At 37.5% G+C, this 22,359-nt stretch overlaps 1 protein-coding gene across 1 annotated transcript; it reads left to right on the forward strand.

Moving 5' to 3' along the window:
* The first annotated feature begins 3,615 nt into the window (after positions 1 to 3,615).
* bcl3 (BCL3 transcription coactivator) lies at positions 3,616 to 22,307 on the forward strand. The gene is made up of 9 exons (XM_065260890.2): positions 3,616 to 5,097; positions 6,673 to 6,820; positions 15,250 to 15,358; positions 18,465 to 18,672; positions 19,368 to 19,456; positions 19,592 to 19,669; positions 19,946 to 20,113; positions 20,446 to 20,509; positions 20,602 to 22,307. The coding sequence occupies exons 1-9, from the start codon at positions 4,533 to 4,535 to the stop codon at positions 21,105 to 21,107; spliced, it is 1,935 nt and encodes a 644-aa protein (XP_065116962.1). The 5' UTR covers positions 3,616 to 4,532; the 3' UTR covers positions 21,108 to 22,307.
* The last annotated feature ends 52 nt before the right edge of the window (positions 22,308 to 22,359 follow it).

Here is a 22,359-nt window from a genome sequence, read left to right on the forward strand (position 1 = left end):
ATCATGATTTGGGCATGCTTTGCTGCCTCAGGTCCTGGACCACTTGCCATCAATGAGGGGAAAATGAATTCCCAGGTTTAACAAAATATCCTACAGGATAATGTCAGGGTGGCTGTCCGCCAGTTAAAGCTTAGTAGAAGTTGGTTGATGCAGCATGACAAGGACATTAAACATCAAAGTAAATCCACCAGAGGCTGGCTTAAGAAAAAGAAAATGTGCCATTTGGAGTGGCGTACTCAAAGCCCTCATAGAGATGCTGTGGAATGACCTCAAGAGAGCGGTTCACACCAGACTTGTTGAAGTTAAAGCGGTTTTGTAAGGGGAATGGGCAAAATTTTCTTCTGAACGATGTGCAGGTCTGAATCAGAACTACTGAAAGCGCTTGCTTGAAGTAATTGCTGCCAAATGAGGTTCATTAAAACTATTAAATCTAAGGATTCACTTACATTTTCCTCCAGCACTTGTTAATGTTTAATTTGTGTTTTCAAAAAAGACACAAGAAACTAGAATTATTTGTGTGTTGTCAGCTTATGCGTATTGTGATTGTCTATTGTTGTGACCTAGATGAGGATCTGGGGGCGTATTACAGAAACCTTTTATTTTAGGTCTTAACTTAAGATATGATATGTTAAGATTTTTCGCAAATTCATAGTACAGAAGCAAATCTTAAGTTGATTTAGGCTTCTCATCTTATCTCACCAAATCTTATCTCATCTCTAGTTAGGAAATCTTATATTGCGTAATCATGTCTATCTATCAACACTCAGGCCTGTTACCAAGCAACCAGCAATGCGTTAGCTGCTGCTAAAGTAAACAAAAGAAATGTCCCTTTTATTTCAATAGGGCAGAAAAATACATCTGATTAAATTCATTGTAATCATAGTCTGTGTTTTTATTGTTGTTTTAGCATCAATGCACTGCAGATCATCTGTGAGTTACCATTAAATTTAAACATTTAGCAAATGTGACTTACAAAAAATGAAAAAAATATTATTCCTAATTGCTAGAATACTGTACATTTCAACATTTGATAAAGACATGAGAAGAAACAGATGCTGAGTCAAGTGTGTATTGTATTTTTAATAATGAGGGATGACAGAGATTGAAAATTCGCTCCACTAGTGAGAAACATTGTGTGAATAATGGGAGTGATGTAGTGAAGGTAAAACATATTCAAAGAGTAATCCAAAAACAAACATTGCTATTTATTATCCTGCACTTTGTTAAAAAATGCAATGTCATTCTCCTGCAGGTCTATAATAATGATTATTTGGTTATGGTCCATATATCAAATATCCATGGAAACATATAGATCAGAATGGCAAGTTCACATATGAAGGCACACCAATAACGTGTCACAGATAATAATAAAGAATCTTGTTGTTTCTTGCATGTCTCGTGACAAAACACTTAGGACAAAAAGCCACAAAAGTAGACACATTAACCCACTGAAGTCATTACTTTACATTAATGTATGTGTTGTTCAGAGCTTTGCCATGTTGGCTCCCCTATAAGATAACATGGTGGCATTTATATATAAAATTACTGAAGAAAGTCGTATAGATCTGAAAAATCATGAGTGTGGGTAAATTATAGAAGATCATTCATATTTGGGTGAACTATTCCTTTCTTCGACAAAATTGTCATTTGTCTTTAACTAAATTGATATTTAGCTCTTTGTATCCCTCTAATGGCCAAACATTGATAAAGCATCTGCTTTTGCAATGACCAATGGATTTAATAAACGACATATTTTATGCTGAGTAAATAACTTCACAAGTTAGCCTATATATTCGTAGAAACTCCATTTGATTTATCCATTTTATCTTGTTTCTTTTGTGAATGTTTGTTTGCGATTAAGAATCTATTACTAGCTGTTGAACAATCACTGCTTTAAAGCAGCTCCTTTATGTGCAGTCATGCAATACTATGACACACTTTATCGTACCAATGAAGAGATGCTCTACTGGCAACCAAATTTAAAGTTATGAATCAGTGTGATTTGAACTGATTTAATGTTAAAATCTTTCTTACCAGTAGAGGTCGCTGCTTCATAATCTTTCACTGTCAGTCATTTAAAACATTGTATCAGACAAGAAAAAAACAAATCTGCATTTGAATAGAATGAAAGACCCTGCAATGTTCTGACTGAATCTGTATGAAACTTTGATGATTTAGAGATATCTACTATCATTTCATACTCACATGTCAAGGAATAGAAATAGATTCAATTATAGATTATACAGTTGCTTTGTTACAACTGAAAGTTGTATAAATAAGTGAATAAAATGTATTGCATGGCATTGTTTATATTAGACATACAGTACTGTGCAAAAGTCTTAGGCCACAATTAGATGAGTTGTTTTTGCAATGTTATAGTGATCATATATAATTGTTTCTCAGTCTCTTTAATAGAATACATCCAGAAAATGTGTATATACTATTTAAAAAAAAATAAAAATAAACTGATGTGTAAAGTTTTTAGGGTAAACTCCCCTTAGCAGGAAACTTCAAGATCTCCTAAACCTAAATAAAACTAAATCCTAATTTTAAAGAAATTAGTCCTTTTACTTCATTCTGCTCAAAAACGCTCAAAATGTGTTTTGTGCCAAGAGAGGTTACATGAAACACCTAAACAAACTAAAGTAGACATTTAGTCCTGAAAATGTAATTTTTTTATTTATTTTTTTTACATATTTCCTGTATTTTCTGTTTGTATATTAATAAAATAGATGTTAAAAAAATGGATTGACATTAAAACTTCTAAAACAACAAGTCTGGTGGTGGTGGCTAAGACTTTTGCACAGAACTGTATATTTAATAGCAATAGGCCTAATTTACTTAGTCATTACAACTTTAAAACAATTTAGTCCTTTTATCACTTGGCCTATACAGTATGTACAGTACAGTGTGTTGTCAAATGTGTTTTTTCACTAAAAACTCTAGATGTCGAATTCTTGTTTGGTATTTACCAGAATATTTCAAATGTATTTTACTTTTCCAGCAACCAAACGTGTCGTTTTGTGGTTAAATTGAGCAGTTTGTTTGCCGTTAGTTGTATCTTGTAGATCCTCAGTTGGCCCATGGGAATAAGATAGAACATTTTGATTGTATTGTGTTTCATTAACTGACCCACCATAGACTCTTAAAGTTTTAGGGACTTTATACAACTATTTTTTCCGTTTGCATCATATACATCATATGATAAAGGAAAGTCCCAAACTGGCCCAGGTAATTCAAGCCTCAGGAGGAACTGAGGCTATGGGGTGTAGGTAGAGAGGGGTATGAAGGAGTGTCCAATATAGTTACATAATCTGGTTATATCTCACATTTTGCATTATCTGTGAGGTTTCTCGACATTGCATAAGAACGGTTTTCATAAAGTCAAACCTGCGAATAACTGATACTGATATCAATCTAAACTATATTTATGGGATCTGATCAAAGTAGATATAGGGGTGTTTCCAGACAAGGTGCTGAGATAGCATTTGAAAGTCTTTTTTGTTGTCAATGAAATGACTCATAAATGTAACCAACCTACCGCAAGAACAGGGCCTCTCTTATCAGTTGCTAATAACCTGCAAACATGACCCTATGTGAATTTGCTAAAATACAGAGGGTAAAGACTTGCAGGTTTCCCGACAACTGCTGAGGGAGATCCCCAGTAGAGATCCAGCCGGTTTCCTACCGGGCAACATGGTGAAAAAGATAAGAATGCAACTAAAAAGGAAAGCAAAACTAGACACCTGTTATTCGACAGGTTATTGTTCGCGTCGTCCCCCGATAAATTCGCCGCGATGTAAAAACAGAATGTTGACATGAGTGCACTGACACACGACACAAAAAATAGCGGACAAGCGAAACGAAACAGCACTTTTTTTGTCCCAGCTCTACGAATCTCTTGCAAAAAATTTTTTTAATTTAAGTCGCCCTTAAAGCACAAAAAGTTACCTCGCAACTGCATAATCCTTAAGCAATGCTATCACAATCGTTTCGCAAATGGGTGGTAACTAAAAGGCTTTCGAGTTAGTTCAACGGGGAAACCCCATCCATTACACTACTTCCTAATTTGACTGAATGAGAGACAGAGACGCTGTAAAATTAGTTCAGATGAATCGGGTCGTAGAGACAGCAAGCAGTACAGTCCCGTCGTGAAGGACAACATTATGTCATATTGGCATATTGACATTGCCCTAAAACTTAACTACTCGCATCATTAACATAATCAAGGACAGCCAAGTGCATGCGTGCAACATTTTATTCTGCGTTTTAAGAAATTATTTTCCTTGAAGGCTTTGAGCATAAAGCGTTTAATGGGGGATATATAAGAGGATAACTATGATCTTAAGTGCTTCAGTAAGCTGTGCTAAAACATCTTGAACAAAGCATATGTAAGTATTGTCATTGCCAAATTAAGGCAACTTGGAATGGTTGCAATTTTAGGAGCCAAATAAGTGTTTTGAAAAACGTCAGCTTGACAAAATGTTGACAAGGGGATTTATCTAGAAAAAGGACCTATAGACCTGAGGAGAATGACCATGAGCGGCAGTAATCACACAGTTCCGTCTGCGCCGCTGGACCTGACCAACAAAACTAGAGAGCGTGGGAGCTGCAGTCAGGGACCGACAGGCGACCCAAGTCCCCCAACACATAGCTCAGACAGGCACAAGTGCAGCAATGGACAAACAGTTCATGCCCTCGCACCACGGGACAGTTGTAATGGCTCTTCGTCGACTCAAACAGCCGATGCTAATGGCATGGGAAACAGAACGACTGACGATCTCGGACAAACCCGACCTGTCACCCCCAACACGAAGTGCAATCTGACGGACACTGCAGGAATATCCAAAGATTCCTCATTCTCCAAACTTCCGATCAGGAAGCGTCCTTTTCCTCTTGATCATGATCTCGCCGGTCCGAGGAATTTTCGTGACGAACAGCACAACGAACCTAAAAGGAGACATAGCCCCAGTCCAAAAACGTACCCTGACCGGACTCATTTAAACACAGATGTACAGAGGACAGTGAATGAAGCTCGTGATCATCAGACCCACACGGACTCCCAGTCCCAGTTTATGCCACCCGGGACTGCATACTGTAAGTTTACAAGAAGTTTCTCTTAATTGTCATTCACGTTATGTTTCAAGAGCAAACGTAATTGAATGTCCACGCGCGTGCAAGACTGCGCGTCTGCAATTTGAATGCGCTAATGTTATGTAAAGTATGCAAACTCAGAGTTTCCAAAACTCCACAGGGGTCAATTTTGTGTAAAGATTGGTCATATGGAATATATGATGGCTATTTAGTAGTGGTAATAAAGAAAGAAAAGAATACGGTAAAGTTGATTATTTCTGTCAACATTTATTACATTATTATGTACAGTGCCATACAATTAAGATGTGTAAATTTTTTTTAAATATTGTAAATCCAAAACACTGTTGTATACATATGACATGACATCATTGTGCGTGACAGAAGCTACATAGTTGATTACTCTATTATAATAATTGTTCTGCAGGGCCAAGTTCACTAATGGGTGGTTTCCCGGACAGGGATTAACTTAAGCCAGGACTAGGTCTTAGTTTAATTAGGAAATATAACTAGTTTTAACAAACATGCCTTACTAAAAACATTACTTGTGTGCATTTTGAGGCTAAACAAAACATACTGATGTATTTTTAAGATATGATAATGAAAGTTGTTTTCAGTTTGGACAGCTCTTACATTTTTTTAGTCTAGGATTTGTCCTGTCCAGGAAACCGCCCCTAAATGTTTATAATCAAATAATAAATATTAACCACAGCCCACATTTCGGTTAGCACTGTTGCTTAGCAAAGCCATTAAACTGTGATTATATTTAAAAGAACTGAGATACTACTGAATTTTTGAATACTGTTTTTTTGGCACATTATATCCCCATTGAAAAATCCAGCTTAGACCAGCATAAGCTGGTTTTAGCTGGTCTCCCAGCTTTTTTTCTGGTATTGCTGGTGTAGCAAGCTGGTCTAGTTGTGTTTTGGTCACCTTTTAAGCTGGTTTAGCTGAACTTAGCTGGTCAGACTGGAAGACCAGCTGACCCAGCAGCATGACCAGCTTTGCCATTGTGAGAGGACCAGCTTAAACCAGCTACTGCCACCTTAAAATCGCAATGAAATTGAAATTAAAAACTATAATTTGTTTTGGAATATTGTGGTATTTTTTACAAATGACTTATATATGTGCTTCATTATTTTTTTTAAATTCATGTGCCCTCATAATCTTTAATCAAAAACTCATATCTCGTCCCCTCCTCAAAACGACCTCTCTCTCTTTTGGTCACATGGTATGGCAGGTGGGCGGAGTCCGGGAGAAGATCGTAGCGATTAGCAATTAGCAACACGACCCAACTTCAAACAAACCAATCAGATCTCGATTGACAAATTCAAATCCAGCCCTGCCTTTATTTCACTTCAGAAGCCATTTCATTCTGATATACGTCACCACGGGAAAAAAGGCAATCGCCACTTCCGTTTCATGGCGACTTTAAGCCAGCTAAAACCAGCTACCAGTTTATGCTGATCTTAGCTAGATTTTCAGTGGGAATACAATGTTTTATTTATAAACTGCTTTATTGCTGAAGGTTTGTGATGATTGTTGTGGTTTGCGAATGCTAATATTAATTTTCTTCTGAAGTGATTGCAGGGTGTCCATATTACCAATGGGCTCCGCAGTACACCAGTCCACGGAAACCCATTGCCATACAGACAACTCTGCTGGAAAGTGCAGATCGACCACTAGCTGATATTGCTGCGGCAACACATCAAGATGAGGATGGTGACACGTGAGTCACTTGCCAGTTTTTGAGTCATTTCATACATATTGTCATTCAAGAGTTGATTATATGGTGAAACACGTGGTGTCGCAATGGTAGCATTGTCCATGTGATTGTTTTTCACTAAATATAGGAGATCAGATACATTTTTGCTTGTAGAGTTTTTGTAAGAATGTCAGGATCGTGGGAACAGGGAACACACAAACAGATATATCTGATATATCTGCTTTGAATAACCTACTGCCATATACATACATGTAAATGATTTACTGATAAACTGCACGAGAGTTCATTAATAGTATCAGTCACGTGCGTTTCGACCTGGCATCATCTAAGTTAACATGTACTTTTTGTTCGATTTTTGGGAATTCCAGATTATCCTAGAAATATCATTTTGACTCTTGCTTAGTCAGATGTATTTTTTATAGACCCTGTGTATTTTGAACAAAAACGTGTTTTTTTTTGTTTGTTGTGGTCCTACTGTAGTTGAAACACAAGCCACAAGTTATTTTTTACACATTACATTTCTTGCTGTCGTTTCACTTCCTGTTCACTGAGCCCACCAAGATTAATAAATATCATCTTATCTGGTGATCCGCAATGTCTCTAAGTGACACAGTGGGAAATCATTTTTGTGAACAACAGAAGAGAGGTTCAGCATGTTCTGCTGCTTCATCTTTAAGAGTAATTGTGGAATTGTGGGTATGAGTAAGAGTACATGAGTAAGAAGTACTTATCCTTTCATGCATGGCTGGTTGCTGGTTTTTGGTTATGGTTGTATGAGTGTGGCAGATCATAGAGCTCCCAGAGACGAGGGCATTCTTGCGTGCTCATCTAACACAAGCACAGATACAGTGTCGCTGTAATATCTGAACCTTTACTCTGTATAAAAATTACTTGTCATATAAGTGAAACTTTTCTAAAAATGACACCTGCCTTTATGTAATACTAATATCAATATTTAGTCAGCAGGAGCAAAACATTGCTTTAGCATTTAATGCTTAGTAACCACCAGACAAGACAGATTCTGTCCAGGAGAAATGTGATAATACATAAACTGTTTCCCTGAACTGCCACAAGGTAATAATTGGGTAGCACTTTATTTTACAGTACATGTACTTATAGGGACAGTTTCCCGCACAGGGTTTAGATTAATCCAGGACTAAGCCTTGGTTATATTAGAACATTAAAGCCTCCTATCCTAGTTGACTGCATGTCAATATCCGGTTGTTAAGTCTGATGTCATGCGCCGCTTCTGGGTCCAACCACTCACAGATGTCATAGAGAAATAACAAAAAAATCACGGCTATAATACACTCGTATTATAGGCAACAATTTACTTCCTGGGATTGGTGATGTAGACAATACCGACATTATCATAATTCCTCCCACTTCGGACTCAGCCTGTAAATGAACTCCTGTTAGCAACCGAATCTTTTAAACATAGTAAAGAGCTATTCAGGCCAATCACAACGTACAGATTAGCTGGCCAATCAGGGACACAGCGCTTTTCAAATTGATGAGTTTTGTACATAATCCGTGCGTTTCAGGAAGAGAGTGAAATCTGGAGCTACAAAAATGTACGGTTTGTGGAAAATAATGTGTTTTTTACCATAAACCACGCAAACACATTGTTCATCACAAAAGATGAATTAGATGGACAACGACGTGCAAAACGGCCATGAATCTAATTTAAACTTTTAAGTCTCTTTTGAGTGTTTGGTGGCAGTCACATGGATCACAGCAACTAATGTGTGGTTAAGTTTCTTCATTTTTACATTGATTGATTTCATTATTTGCAATGTTTCGAACTGCATCTTTAGTGATTCTGTTTACTATGTCTTGTCCAAAGAAGATAATTTTTTAAAAAGTGGACGTTTTTGCCACAAAAGCTTGCATGCACTTAGAGGGTTTTGCAGCTAAAGACAAATTTAACATTTGTAAAAATAAGGCATTTCAATTACTGACTAATAACTTTTTCATTGCCATTAAAGTGAAATTGCGGTAAAAAATGCTCATATACAAGAAGACATGTCAGACGTACTTAGAGGGTTTTGCATCTTTATTTGGAAATAATACATTTCTTGCAATTGATTTCACATAACCACTCAGGTAAACATTACATGCAAACACGCACATAGACACCTTTCTTTTTTCTATCTATCTGTCTGTCTCACAAACATCCACCACTCTACTCCCCCCTCTGGCTTTTACGTCAATGGGCGTCTCGTGCTCTCACCTTGTTTTCTTCTTAGCGCTTCATAGACCCTCACTTTCGGGAAAGCCTGGTATCAGTGTGAGCCTGTTGTGTGACTGCGGTTTTCTCAGGTGTCTTTTTCTCTCTCTCTCTCTCTCTCACTCTCTTTCATCTTTTTTCACTGCCTTGTGTGTTTAAAATGAATGGGCTCAAAAACCCAAACATCCGCTTCTCACTTCCTCCTTTACCGCTTTTTCTCTTTTGCTTACCATTCTCTCTCAGTCTCCCCCTTTCTCTATGTGCTGAATGCTTACACTGTATATTTATGAGCCATTTCTGCAGTTACTGTAATTTCCTAGTTCAGACTTTATCCCCTTTCCTTGTTTTTAACCATATAGTCTGCACATACTGTACATGCTTGAAAAAAGCAAACATAGGCAATTTATTTTACTATTAAAACTATTTTACATTTTAGCTAGGTTGTATGCCAAGTAAACTCACTCCACTTCTGAACTGATTATTTTACAGATTTTACATAAGGTGCCAACCCAACATATTGCCGAAATTGCTTCATTGCGCAAAAATGTCTCAAACGTTCTAAATGTGCGTCAAAATGGAATTGGATGTACGGACTTTGGCATTAACAACAAAAAACTTTATACATTTTTCTTTATTAGTTTTGCTGTCCTAACTATGCATTATTTTATATTATGTAATTTTGCGTTGTTTTTCCTGCTTTCTACAACTGTGTTGAGTTGCAGTTGACTTCTTGAGAATTGCAAGATAACCAAGATAAATTTATTTAAAGGTGCCGTAGAGTGTAAAACTGTATTTACCTAGGCATTGATGAGTGATACAAGCTGTGTACATGGTAATGACATATCGTGAGCCTCAAACACGATTGTTTCCTCCTTCTTATGTAAATCTCGTGCACACCAAAGACAGCTGGAAAACAAGCCATTCTCAACATAAAACAGTCTGTGACGTAACAGTCGAGATGTACGCCCCAACATTAAATGACACATTAAATTAATAACAATGTTGTTACAATGCTAAAAACAAAGTTGTGACTTCTGAGTTAGTGCTATATGCTAGTTAATGCTATATTCTAACGTTTAGGCTGAAGTTCTACTATTGAGTTTACAGTAATTTTTTTCCAGGTCCATACTGAAAAATAAAAAACACAAACTTACCACTCAGAAATGTTAACAATCTCGAAACAACTAATTTTATAAAATCTGACTTTTTCTATGTTAAATGCTAATGTTGGTCTCCAGTGCTTCTATCAATCTGAAAAATGTGAAAAGGAACAACCCAGTAACTTGGTGTAAACCATTATCTTCAAGCATGTGAAAAAATAGGTCATTGAAATTTGGCTCCCCTTGTGACATCATAAGGGGATAATACCGCCCCTTAATCTGCACTATCCAACCACTGCACTGCCATTAAGTGCAGAGATCAAATCATTTGCATTTAAAAGGACACACCCAAAACGGCACTTTTTTGCTCAGACCTACAAAGTGGCAATTTTAACATGCTACGATAAATTATCTATATGATATTTTGAGCTAGAACTTGACATACACACTCTAGGGGCACCAAAGATTTATTTGACATCTTAAAAAAGTCTTGTGAAATGTCACCTTTAACATATTATTTCAATGCATTATTTGCCACCTTTAAATGGATCATGTGCAGATGCAACTTATATTGTGTATGTTGTAAAGGCTTTTCTCAGCTATGAGACTTAAGGGGTGCCTATCTAGAAATTACCTTCACTCTTATCTTAACCTTGTTTTGAAAGGTCTCTGCTATACTTGGTTTGAATGTTTGTCTGCGTCAGGCTCCTTGCCGTGTTTGTTTGCTGCGGCAGCAGGCTTGTGCTAGAGGGGATGTTAGAGGTTTGCTTTTTTGGGCTACACAGGATGCCACACATGCGCCACTGCCCTACCAAGAGCCCTTCATCTCATTCTGAAGAGGTACAGTTCCTGCGTCAGTCTCAGCTAAGGCCTTATCTGAGGCTGCGGTCTAACTAACACTCTGTCACTTCCAGGAACCCAGATAGTTTCATCTGTAGAAAAGAAAGAGAGAGTGAATGAGAAACCTTGTTCTAACCTGCAGGGACAGTAAAGTCAATTCTGATGACAGATAAGAAAACAGTTTTTATTTGATTTGATTTGATTAAATCAAGTCAAACATTCTCTTATTAGTCCTGTGGGTTTGGTTTATCTAAAGCATAGAAATATTTAATTTCGATTTTACTTGTCAAGGTGTTATCGACTATATCTGAAGCGTATACTTGAGTTGCAGACCCTGATAATTGTTACTCAATATGACAGATTTTTTATCTTGTTGACGCAAGTTCACACATTGATGTGTTCACAGAGTTTGATTAGCATCTATAATAACAGGACCACAGAGCAGACACACAAGCTCTGTATAAATATACACCACCCTTTAACTTGATAAAGAATGAGTGAATGACGCATGGTCATACATACAGTACCGATTTCCTGGAGTACTATGAGCATTGAGTTCATTTACAGGAATGGAGGAGAATAAGGACTGAATTATGCTACTAATAATCTCTTCTGCTTTTTAAACCCTGAAGCAAGGAACAGAGAAACTGTGACTTGGCAATTCATTTTCTTCTTGCGGGTCAAAGCATGAGTCAGGTCGGCTTGTTTTTGATTTGACGAAATTGGTATTCTCTTCCTCTTTTGTTTTGGTTTTTCATGGAGGACTTTACGTCTTTATGTAGATCATTAAAGGTCATTTTTCAAGAGTGACTTTTGTCTACAGCAAGTGTTTGATTAAACCAACTGAAAAACATGCAACAAAACATACAGGATGGTTAGTTTATCTTCAGCTTGGTCATAGGCTTGTGGAGACATGGAATGGGCAAAACTGTTAAAATGACACTTTTGTCATTCTTTTTGTTTATTGATATATAAATGAGTGGGTTCTCATTTTAGACCTCTCACCTCCTCTTTGTTGTATTGCAAATATGCAATTGCAACAGCCCACACTATAAGACAGTCTTTATTTACTAATATAAATCTTAACCATTTGCTGTCACACTCACTGTGTACATCCCACAATAAATCATAAACAATGAACAATGTCCAATATGACTTCCCGTCAGGCATATTTACATTCTTTTGCACATTCCCTAAATCTGTGATAGTTCCTAAGGCAAAATGACATTTAACACTGATGACAGCATTGATAGCTACCAGATGGTGATCTTCTGCATTTCTCTGTGCTCATAAATGTTTAGATACTTCAAAACAGCACTACATTATGTAAAAGTTATGTAAGGGGATGGAGAGTGTTGGACAATTCAAACAGGTTATGTAAGGCCATGGCTCTCTTGTTCATGAATATACTTTAATGTGCTTCAAGCCATTGTATGTTTCTTCTCTGTAGAATTTTCTCAGGGTTTCATGGGAAGTTCTGAAAGAGGACTCTTAAAAACACAGAAAGCCCCTAATGCAACAGTAAATATAATGATAATTAGTATTCAAAACAGAAAGAGCGATGCCATTGTCCCTGAAGGCAGGAAGTGACCTCAAACCAAAGTAGCTGTTACTGGAAGTAGATATAGAAAAAAACATCACTTAAAAAATTTCGTGACGAGTTCTCACTCTTGCGCTTTTTTCTTCCTGTTCCCAAACTTTAGCTTCGACGCTCTCACCTCATGTAAAGTGAGGTGTTCTGTGAATTGATAGGGAGATAAGCATTTCCCTGTACTTACAGCTATTGGTTAGAGGTTGCAATTAGAGCCACTGTGTTCAAGATGAGTCATACACATAGTTGTTTTGCAAACCTTTAGTCACTCAGTCAGGTGATGGGACAACCAGTGAACTTTTTCACCCTTGGGTAGATCTGTACGTGCCATTTAAGGGAATAAGAATCACCTTTATTGCCAGGTCACGTAGTTTTTGCAATGACTCTAAAATAAAAAACTAAGATGACCGTGTTAAAGTATGACGATTATTATTATTTCATTTTGTTTTTTAGTTGTATTAATATTTTGAATTAGCTTTTATTTTATATTTTATTAGCTTTTGTCATTTTATTAGTTTTTAACTACACAATTTTAGGTCTACTTTTTATTTGATTCAAATTAACAAATTTATTTAATAGTTTTAAGTAGGTTTAGTTAACAATTATAACCCTGCCTTAAAACATTTTCTTAAAGTATTTACATAGCATTCAACAGTTTATTTTCCTAATATAGCCATTTCACACAAAGATTACGGAAAATGCATCCAGGATTTTTTCGGGATTGTTTGATTTTGGTTGATTGACACTGCCGATGATTTTCTGTGAATCTGTGTGTACATTCACACACATACCGTAAAGATCCTGTAACTAATTTTTTCCATAGTGTCTGAAGTTTGCTAATTGTCCATGATTTTTTTCTTGAGAAACTACGTGTTTGATTTTAGTTTATGACAAGATCATAAGGAGCGCGTGAAGTAGGGTTGCACGATAAATAGCGTGTGATTAACATGCGCATCTTGTCAGTAAAGCCGGTTCCTTGATTAGTAGTAAATCGCCATCACCTGCTTTCAAGTGGAGCAGCATTTACTACACAAAGTCATAGGGTGTTTCTCAATTCTAAGAACGCAAAGAATGGACTTGCGTTCTCGTGGAGACTGGTCTTGCCAGGCGATCTCGGCAGAACGAACTCAGAAGGTTGCGAGAACGCAGAACGCACTTGTGAGAATTGAGATGTGTGAGAGCTTCCTGCTGGTCACGTGACCCCCCAGATTTCAACGCGCAAGTCTGCACTCGATGCATCCTCGATATCAAGACTCATCCGGGTATTTTCACGCGTCCTCTGTACTTACGTTCTTGAGAATTGGAATTGAACTTCGACTGTTAATGATGACGTAGAGCGAGGACACAAGGACGCAAGATCGCTGAAGAACGCATATTGAGAAACAGCCATAGTTCACTGACAATCGGGGCAATTTCGCATTAATTATCGTGGATGTATCACCTGCAATATGGCCCAGCTTGTAACGGAACTACGGCTTTGTGTAGTAAATGCTGCTCCATCTAAGGTGATTTACTACTAATCAAGAAACCGGCTTTACTGACGAGATCCGCATGACTATCGCATGCGATTTATCGTGCACCCCTTGTGTGAAGCACTGTTTTGCCATGCTGGTGAATGATATCAGCTTCAGCGCGGATTGTGATGAACTCCCTGATCTCTGCTTCAGTCCAGTTTGACAACATTTCTCGATGTGAATGTTGATCTGTGTTTAAATCCTTGTGTCAAAGAGCTGAACCATAACTTCTGGTTGTTATGAAACGTGCAACCTTAAAGTGCGTTGAACCAAAAGGTATATAGAACAAAACAAAGAAAATGGTTGACCGCACACTGAGTCAAAAAAAGACTGAAAAAGTGTTGAAAGTACAAAAAATACAACATTTATGTGCGGTCTGCCATTTTCTCTGTTTTGTACCAAAGTGCTGTGTAAATGGGTTCCAGATTGGGACAGGATAGTGGAGAGTTGACAGGAAAGCTTTGGGTGGAGATAGTGGAACAGGATCGGCAAAGGACCTTCGAGATGGGAATTGAACTCGGGTCCCTGTGAGGACACTAGCGTTATATGCTGGCGAACTATCCATGGTGACAAATTAATATCCTAAAAAAAGAGAAAATTTTAACTGTAACTTCCAGTAGACTTCTGCAAAGAATCAATAAGGGTCCATCTAGAGTAGATTATTTCTGGTAACAAGCAAAATAAATAACAAATTACCTTAAATCATAGCTAAAGTGTATAAACTATTAAACAGATTTACCGTTGTCGTGTAAAATTATTGTATACAATGTTAGCTACAGATCCTTGAATTCTTGCATGGCTGACAAACCTTCTTCACATGCATGTTCACTGTCTTCCCTCATGTTTAAAAAAAACCGAAACATTTTTATACATTTTATAAGATATGTGTTCCAAAGGTCAGTTTTAGCCAGACTGATAACACAGACTGGGAGTTAACTTTGGGCCAATAGTGCAGTCACGGCATCACACGTGTGTCCGATAAAATCAACAGTCTAGTGAATTGTTTGAAAAAAGCAAGGATTTTTTGTTTTGGTGGTTAATGTTAATGGGCTTATAGGCCTTTGTATTTACCACATTTAGTATGTAGGAGTTGTTTATATATTCTGTTGAATAAAGCATTGTGTTTAAGTGCTGTGTCTGTGTGTATGTATTTACAGGCCTCTTCACATTGCTGTGGTTAAGGAGAATGCTAAACTGGTCACATGGCTTATTGAAATATTTCGAAGGGCCCACAAAGACCTGGACATTTTCAATAACCTACGACAGGTGAGCGTATACAAACACAAATATAACAAATAATCAAACTTTGTAAATTGTAGAAGTGCCTGATTTCACAAGAAGTGCCACTTCACTGCCAGCATATGTACTTGAACTCCTTTAGAAGTCACTGGTCAGACCACATGGTCACCATAACACACACATCCTCTGTCATCCGCCCGGCCTGCTCTCGTGTGTCAGAGGCATTATGAATGCACAGACCCGGCAGACTGTTCCCAGGCTTTCACGTCCTGTTCTTCTCCATTTGTGGTTGCGTTAACACACACTTCCACCATTCTCACCCGTCCGCATTATCAGTTACCGCCAATGCGTGTCTAACTTAACCTCAAAAATCACCTCAAATTCATGTTTAGGTTTCAGTCGGCGAACAGGCAGTTTTCACACACACTTGCATGCACACATGCTCGCATGCAAAAGGCAGTTACCAGAAGCTGTGCGTATGTCTTTCAGCTGTGGCCTGAAACTTTTTTGCTGTCAGATTGTTGAGGTTAACTCTTGTGTTATATCCTGTGTTCAATTGTTATTTCCCCAGAAATGTGAACTACAAATTAGCATGTCTTTGAAACTTGGATGAGGCGTTGAGTAACATTAAATCTGCAGCATTTGTTGAGGTGTTTGCTTCTCTTTAAAGGCATTTCAATGAGCATGCTAAATAAGGGCAGCTGAGTGGTGCAGTACTGTAGAAAGTGTTACTACAGTTATCAGTATTACTACGTCACCGTCTCCATCACTAGAACTGTTATGTGCCAAAAAACTTGTATCTCTGACTCTGCATCTATGCTCAATACATCTTGTCCACCCACTTGTCTTTACTATGACCAGCACTGGCATTGACATTTGGAAATGCAGATGAGAACAAATGCCCAATTTCATATGTGTGTGTGTGTGTGCGCGTGCATGTGCGTGTGTGTGTATGCAAATCAGATTAATATAATAGGTGTCACATGAATCTGTGAACAAGACCAAAGCTACTAAGTGTGTATGACCTGAAGCATGTGTAATGTTTGTAAGTGATTATTATGTACTGTATAAATATGTGTGCAAGCAGATGTAAAGTCGCTGCTCTATGTGTATAAACCTTGTATCCTCGTTCCGAGAAGTCACATGACACACTCACACTCAGGGTTGTTTCTCAACATACCTTGTGTTGAGGTTTACAGGGTATTAAAAGGGACTTTCCCTCTCTCTCTCTCTCTCTCTCTCTCTCTCTCTCTCTCTCTCTCTCTCTCTCTCTCTCTCTCTCTCTCTCTCTCTCTCTCTCTCTCTCTCTCTTTCTCTCTCCCTCTGTCTCTCTCTCTCTCTCTCTCTCTCTCTCTCTCTCTCTCTCTCTCTCTCTCTCTCTCTCTCTCTCTCTCATAACATATCATTTCACATTCTGCCTATCTGCAGCTCCCATAGACCAGTAGTAAGACCCTTGTGCAATGCACTTAACTGTACCAGTAACATTTCGTTTGGTGCTTTTATTTTTAATGTGGTGCTAATAGTTAGAAATTTTTGCACACCATCTGTGCACTGTTGATTTTTCCTCTCTTCTGGTCCATAACATTTGATGCAGGCCAATAAACGATTCACTAACATGCGTTCTTGGCTCTGTGTCCTGAGTTTCTCATTTTGTGCTTGTTTTCAGCCAACATTCCCTTTTTTATTTTTTCTGTGTTTACACTCTGGAATGTGATTCTAAGGTCACACTGCAGGGGAGAGGAAAGGGATTTTCCCTTTCTGATCCATCTCTTTCCTTCATCACTCCTTTTTCACTCCCTCGACTCATTTCCGGTTCCTCCTCTGCCCCCCTTCTTGCTCCCTCTCCATGGCTCCTTCTCCTTTTCGAGCACTTACGGTTTCGTTTTAAAACTTTTATTGGAAGGTTATTCTGGGTTCATTTAATTTTAGCATTAGAAAAGCTCTAGTTCAATAACACTTTAAAATGTAATATCCTCTCTTGCGCAATTTCCTATTTTAAGTGTTTCTTAAAAGTGACGCTTGTTTCATCCATTATTGTTCCTGATTCCTCGCTGCTTTGATTTATGTATGATTAACATGAGCACAGAGAAAAACCCAAAAAGTTTTATGTATGTGGTAACATGTCTTCTAGCATGTACACATCAGCAAGTGTGTGATGGTTGGTGAGTCAGACAGGATTCAGGGAAATAAGAGCGATGTTTTCATAGGAAGGGAGGGCCACAGGCATTGTGACACCAGAGGAATTTCTGTCTTCCGTCTCTGTGTACTTTTTCATCCATGCCTTACCGGAAAATCATCTTTCCTGTGCCAAATCACACCCGCAGCCCCATGTGCCAGACTAGAGCCGACTTTTACCTGCTATCAACGGATGATAATCTGTAGTGTGTATTATTATTAACCAAAGTCCTCTTCTGTTTCTCTCTCAGTATTTTTAATTGGCAGTTAAACATCACACACTCAAAATTTGTTTACTTCCTATATAAGCTAAAAATGTCTTTTTTAGTATGCTGTACTGTAGTAAATCCGTGCAACAGTGGATTTTTTTACTTTTAATTTTCAACTTCTCAATTACGTTTAAATTTAAACAACATTTTTTTGTTTGTTTGTCATGCAAGACTTGAAAGCAAGCATTTGCCTCAAGTGAAGGAAGCCAAATAAAGTCTTAATGCTTCATTGGATATCTATCACATGTTAGAAAAATTCCAGACATTCACTTTTGCATGCCTTTGATGAAGCGCTGCGCATGTGTGCCAAAAATCACATGTGAAATTATAAAGTGTTTTTGCACACTTTATTGTTGGTGCATTATTGGATAAGTTGCTTCGTGGTTGTTTATAGCCACAGTATAACCTTGTTATCTTTAGAGCTGCACAATTGACCTTTAACCTGTTAGACGAGTTCCAGGTTAACAGATGCAGTTACAGGAATCAGCACTAGGATATGACTCAATCTATCAGACCAAATAAACATGTAGCTTATCAGACATCATATTGATAGATTATCCTGATACGCTTTAGAAATATTGCCACGTAATTGAAAGCGTGGGAATTTCTTAATGTAGTAGCCGCTTTTATCTATTGTGGATCCTCACCATTGACTAAATCAATCAACGGTTTCTTTGTTTCTCACGCAGACACCATTGCACTTGGCTGTAATCACCGGTCAGCCCAGTCTGGTCAAAGCTCTCCTAGATGCAGGTGCTGACGCTGGAGCTCTGGACCGTCACGGACAAACAGCGCTGCATCTGTGTTGTGAGCATGGAGAGGCTGAATGCCTGGCCGTAATCCTCAGACACTACGCACACAACCCTTCACCCCATCTGGAGGTCAGGAACTATGAGGGTGAGTGCTGGGACCCATCGAGATTGATATGGTCGTGATAAATGTAAACAGAAAACTTATTTTTGTATACGTAACTTGTACAAGATGCAACATAATGAAATGAGATAAGGTACCATATTATTGAATACTAAATTACATATCACACAGAATATGCATTGTGGGTATGGGCTTTGTTCCACTAGGGGGCAGGAAATAGTACAGGAGTCACAAGTTATAGATATTCCTGAATGTAAGGGATAGTTCTTCCAAAAATGAAAATTATGTTTATATATTACGTTAAATGCAAAAAATAAATATATTTTGATTAATGGTGGTATAAGCACACCGTTGACGACACTCATTGCCTTCAATAGTATTTATTTATCCTTTTATGAAAGTCATTCAATGGGTATCATCAACTGTGTGCTTACCGTCATTTATTTATTTTATTTTTTAAATCAGTGTAGCACCCAACCATTTTTGGAGTGTAGTTGGTATTAAGTTTATTCATGGGTATGAAATGTAAGATGAGGCGTTTCCTGTTCACTGCACATGAGAGAAATACGTCCTTTTAATGTCACCTTTCAGAAAGCCCCTAGAAACACAGAGTGGAGAATGTGTTGTGTATTTATTTTTGTAACATTTGTGTGTGATTCGATGAAACTTGTTTAAGCTTATCAATAGCAATCTGAATATTTTTGTATGTCCAATTTCAGGTCTGACTCCCCTCCACCTGGCAGTGCAGAACAGAGATATAAAGGTGACAAGAATCTTACTAGACGGTGGAGCTGAGATCAATGCTGGGGTCAGTGAATTTGTCATCATTTCTCAAGGGTTTCACTCCTTGTATCTCATTTTATTTGATGTATTCCCCATTCGTGCTTATATTATCATCATCTTAGTAGATTATTAAAGAGGTATTTTTTTGTTTGTTTAACAGGACAACAAGAGCGGTCGCAGTCCACTGATGCATGCTGTCGAAAACGACTGTATTGACATGGTCAAGTTACTGATCGAGGTTTGTGCATGAGTGTATATTTTCAGTTGCATGCGGTCTGCATACTTCAAAGAGTCTGAGTCAGCTACTCTGCAAAGCCAGTTTTCAGTTGAAGTCACCTTTGTGCTGATTAACACTTATGCGAAATATGTTCTTTTTTATTATTTTGTACGTCACTATTAGTAGGCACAGGACATGCAGCTATGTTTATTGCTGTGCATATCTGTTAAAATAGTAGTTCATTTCATTCAATTTACTTTTAATGTTCACAGTCTTTCTGTGTGATGTGTCTTTCAGAGTAGGTGTGATGTGAATGCACAGTCTTATAGTGGGAACACAGCCTTACACAGCGCCTGTGGCAGGGGTCGAATAGAGATTGTCAGAGTGTTGCTGAAGAATGGAGCAGACAATAGTCTAAAAAACAACCATAATGATACTGCCATCATGGTAGCAAAAAACAAAAAGGTAAGGAAGATGGTTTGTTTGATAAGAGTTGTGCAGTAGAGGGAAATATTTGTACAAAAAGTGTCCAAAATGGTGATGTTTATATTTTCATTTATAAGTGATGTTTCTGTTTATCAGCTTCATTGCCTGGTAAAGGTTACAGAAATGAAACTTTTATTTAAACAGTCAATAGGCTCAACAGAGTATGTATAAAGTACAAACAGTGCCAACAAGTGGCAGCTCTAAAATCTTCATAGACCAGTTTTATTTCAAATTTAACATGTATCTTAATAAGCACTCAGAACTTAACCATAACTTAATAAAACCAAGTAATTTTATGGTTATATTTTAAGGTGTCCGATGTGCTGCGTGGGAAAGGCACCCGTAACACTGCGAAAGGGCTTTCAAGCAGTACCGGTAAGAGTTGAACTCAAAAGACTTATCGCTTACTGATATTGTTAAATATAAATATTTATAATATTAAAATAATTATTTTATTGTCTTTTTAGGCTCTCTGTCTCCGGGCAGCTCAAATCATTCTCCATTGGTAACTCCCACCCATCAGAGCAGCACAGCACTTTCCCCTGGGGCTCCAGTTTCACATTTGCCCAGGAGTCAGTCAGTAGAGAGCATTTCAGAACGTCAATCGCCAGTCAATGGCAATGAAAGAATACCAAGGACTTTCCATAACATTGCAGACAACAGGGCAAATCTCGGAATGACGACATATCCATTCCGATGTTTTTCACCACCTGGGTACGATCAGATAAACCCTTCACACATCCAGAGGACGTTAATCGCGAGTCCTCCATTTTACTATGCATCTGGTATTCAAAAGACACAATTTTACACCGATGCACCGTTCATCCTCCTTCCTGCTATTTCTGTGCCGGTCACATATGGCTCTCCTTCTTTACAGTGTACTGTTAGCCAATCACGACCATCCAGTCAAAGCAGTGACCAATCAGACATGTCCACTATGAGTATAAACAGTGACGAAAGAGGTGTTAGTTGATAATTGCTAAACATTTAACCACTGTGGCAAAGCCAACCTGAATTGTGTTATTTGACCTTTTGTTAATGTGTGAACACAATGACTGAATTATATAAATAATTTTGTTTATAGGCATTTTTGTAATCTGTGGTATATCTAAAGAGATACTGTATGATGTGGCTTGCTGTGTAATTTAATAGATTTTAGCATTTTTGTTTACTGCATAGTGTATTGCAAAGAGCTATAATATTTATAGGTGTTATAGCAAGACGGCAGAATCATTTTTATGTTCTACATTGTATTAAATTATGTGCTGTCTATGTGTATTTGAGGAGAAACAGGAGAGAGACAAACTTTTCCATTAGAGTTTCGTCTGATTTTGTATTTAAATATCAAAATTGCTTGATTTTCTTTTTCGATTATGATGATTTATTACTTTTTATGATTTAAGTTTGACAAACACACTGCATTTCATACAGAGAAGTGAATTTTCATAATGCACACATGACACACAATATTAATAACCTTTATACCATGGGCCTGTTGAATGCTTTAATCTCATTGGCTGAGAAATCTTCCATGGGTGTTGATTATTTTTCTGTAAACAGCACACCTGACCTGTCAAATGTCTTAAAAATAGGCACCAGAGCAATTTTGTGGTAACCGTGGTATAAGTGGAATAATTTACTCTGGTCCTTTAAATTATTATTTTCTTATAATTCAATGGCCCGTCATTATTTATTCCTTAAATGCTTATGAAAAATTAGTAAGAAAAAGTTTATAAGAAAATTGAAACAGTATTGGACACAGAATCCCTCTAAAATTGTGACTATACACCAAGTTAATGTTTGTGGACAAAATTTTGAATGGCAGTCCCTGTTTGATAAAGTTCTGTGACAGATTTTGATATAATGCAAGAATAGTGATAAAACTGACTTATTGAAAAGTGGGTTATGTATATATAAAGTCATTGTATAAGAAGAAGGGTAAGTGGCGGGTTTAGACCATGTCCAACCAAAATCTTGTGGCAGTTTAAACCTTATTATTACAAATATACCTACAGGTCCTTTAATATGAATTTCTCTTTGTACTTTTGGTGACGTGGCTTGAAGTAATGTGAATGTATGCTTGTTTTGTTTCCATATGAATGTGTCGCTATAAATGCAGCAGTGTATAGTAACCTAATTTACTAAGTTTAAAAATAAATATTTTTTTACATAAGCGTGTGTTTCATGGTCAATATTTGTGTGTATTGAAATGTGGGGGAAGGTTT

Source organism: Paramisgurnus dabryanus, chromosome 13 (assembly GCF_030506205.2).
Source record: "Paramisgurnus dabryanus chromosome 13, PD_genome_1.1, whole genome shotgun sequence".
NCBI lineage: Eukaryota > Metazoa > Chordata > Actinopteri > Cypriniformes > Cobitidae > Paramisgurnus > Paramisgurnus dabryanus.

What these genes read in the sequence shown, in the direction of transcription:
- bcl3 (XM_065260890.2), top strand. Translation starts at nt 4,533, where the DNA reads ATGACCATGAGCGGCAGTAATCACACAGTTCCGTCTGCGCCGCTGGAC. An exon ending in GCCACCCGGGACTGCATACT is followed by an intron (nt 5,098 to 6,672) that starts GTAAGTTTACAA and finishes TTTCTTCTGAAG; the next exon opens with TGATTGCAGGGTGTCCATAT. An exon ending in CAAGATGAGGATGGTGACAC is followed by an intron (nt 6,821 to 15,249) that starts GTGAGTCACTTG and finishes ATGTATTTACAG; the next exon opens with GCCTCTTCACATTGCTGTGG.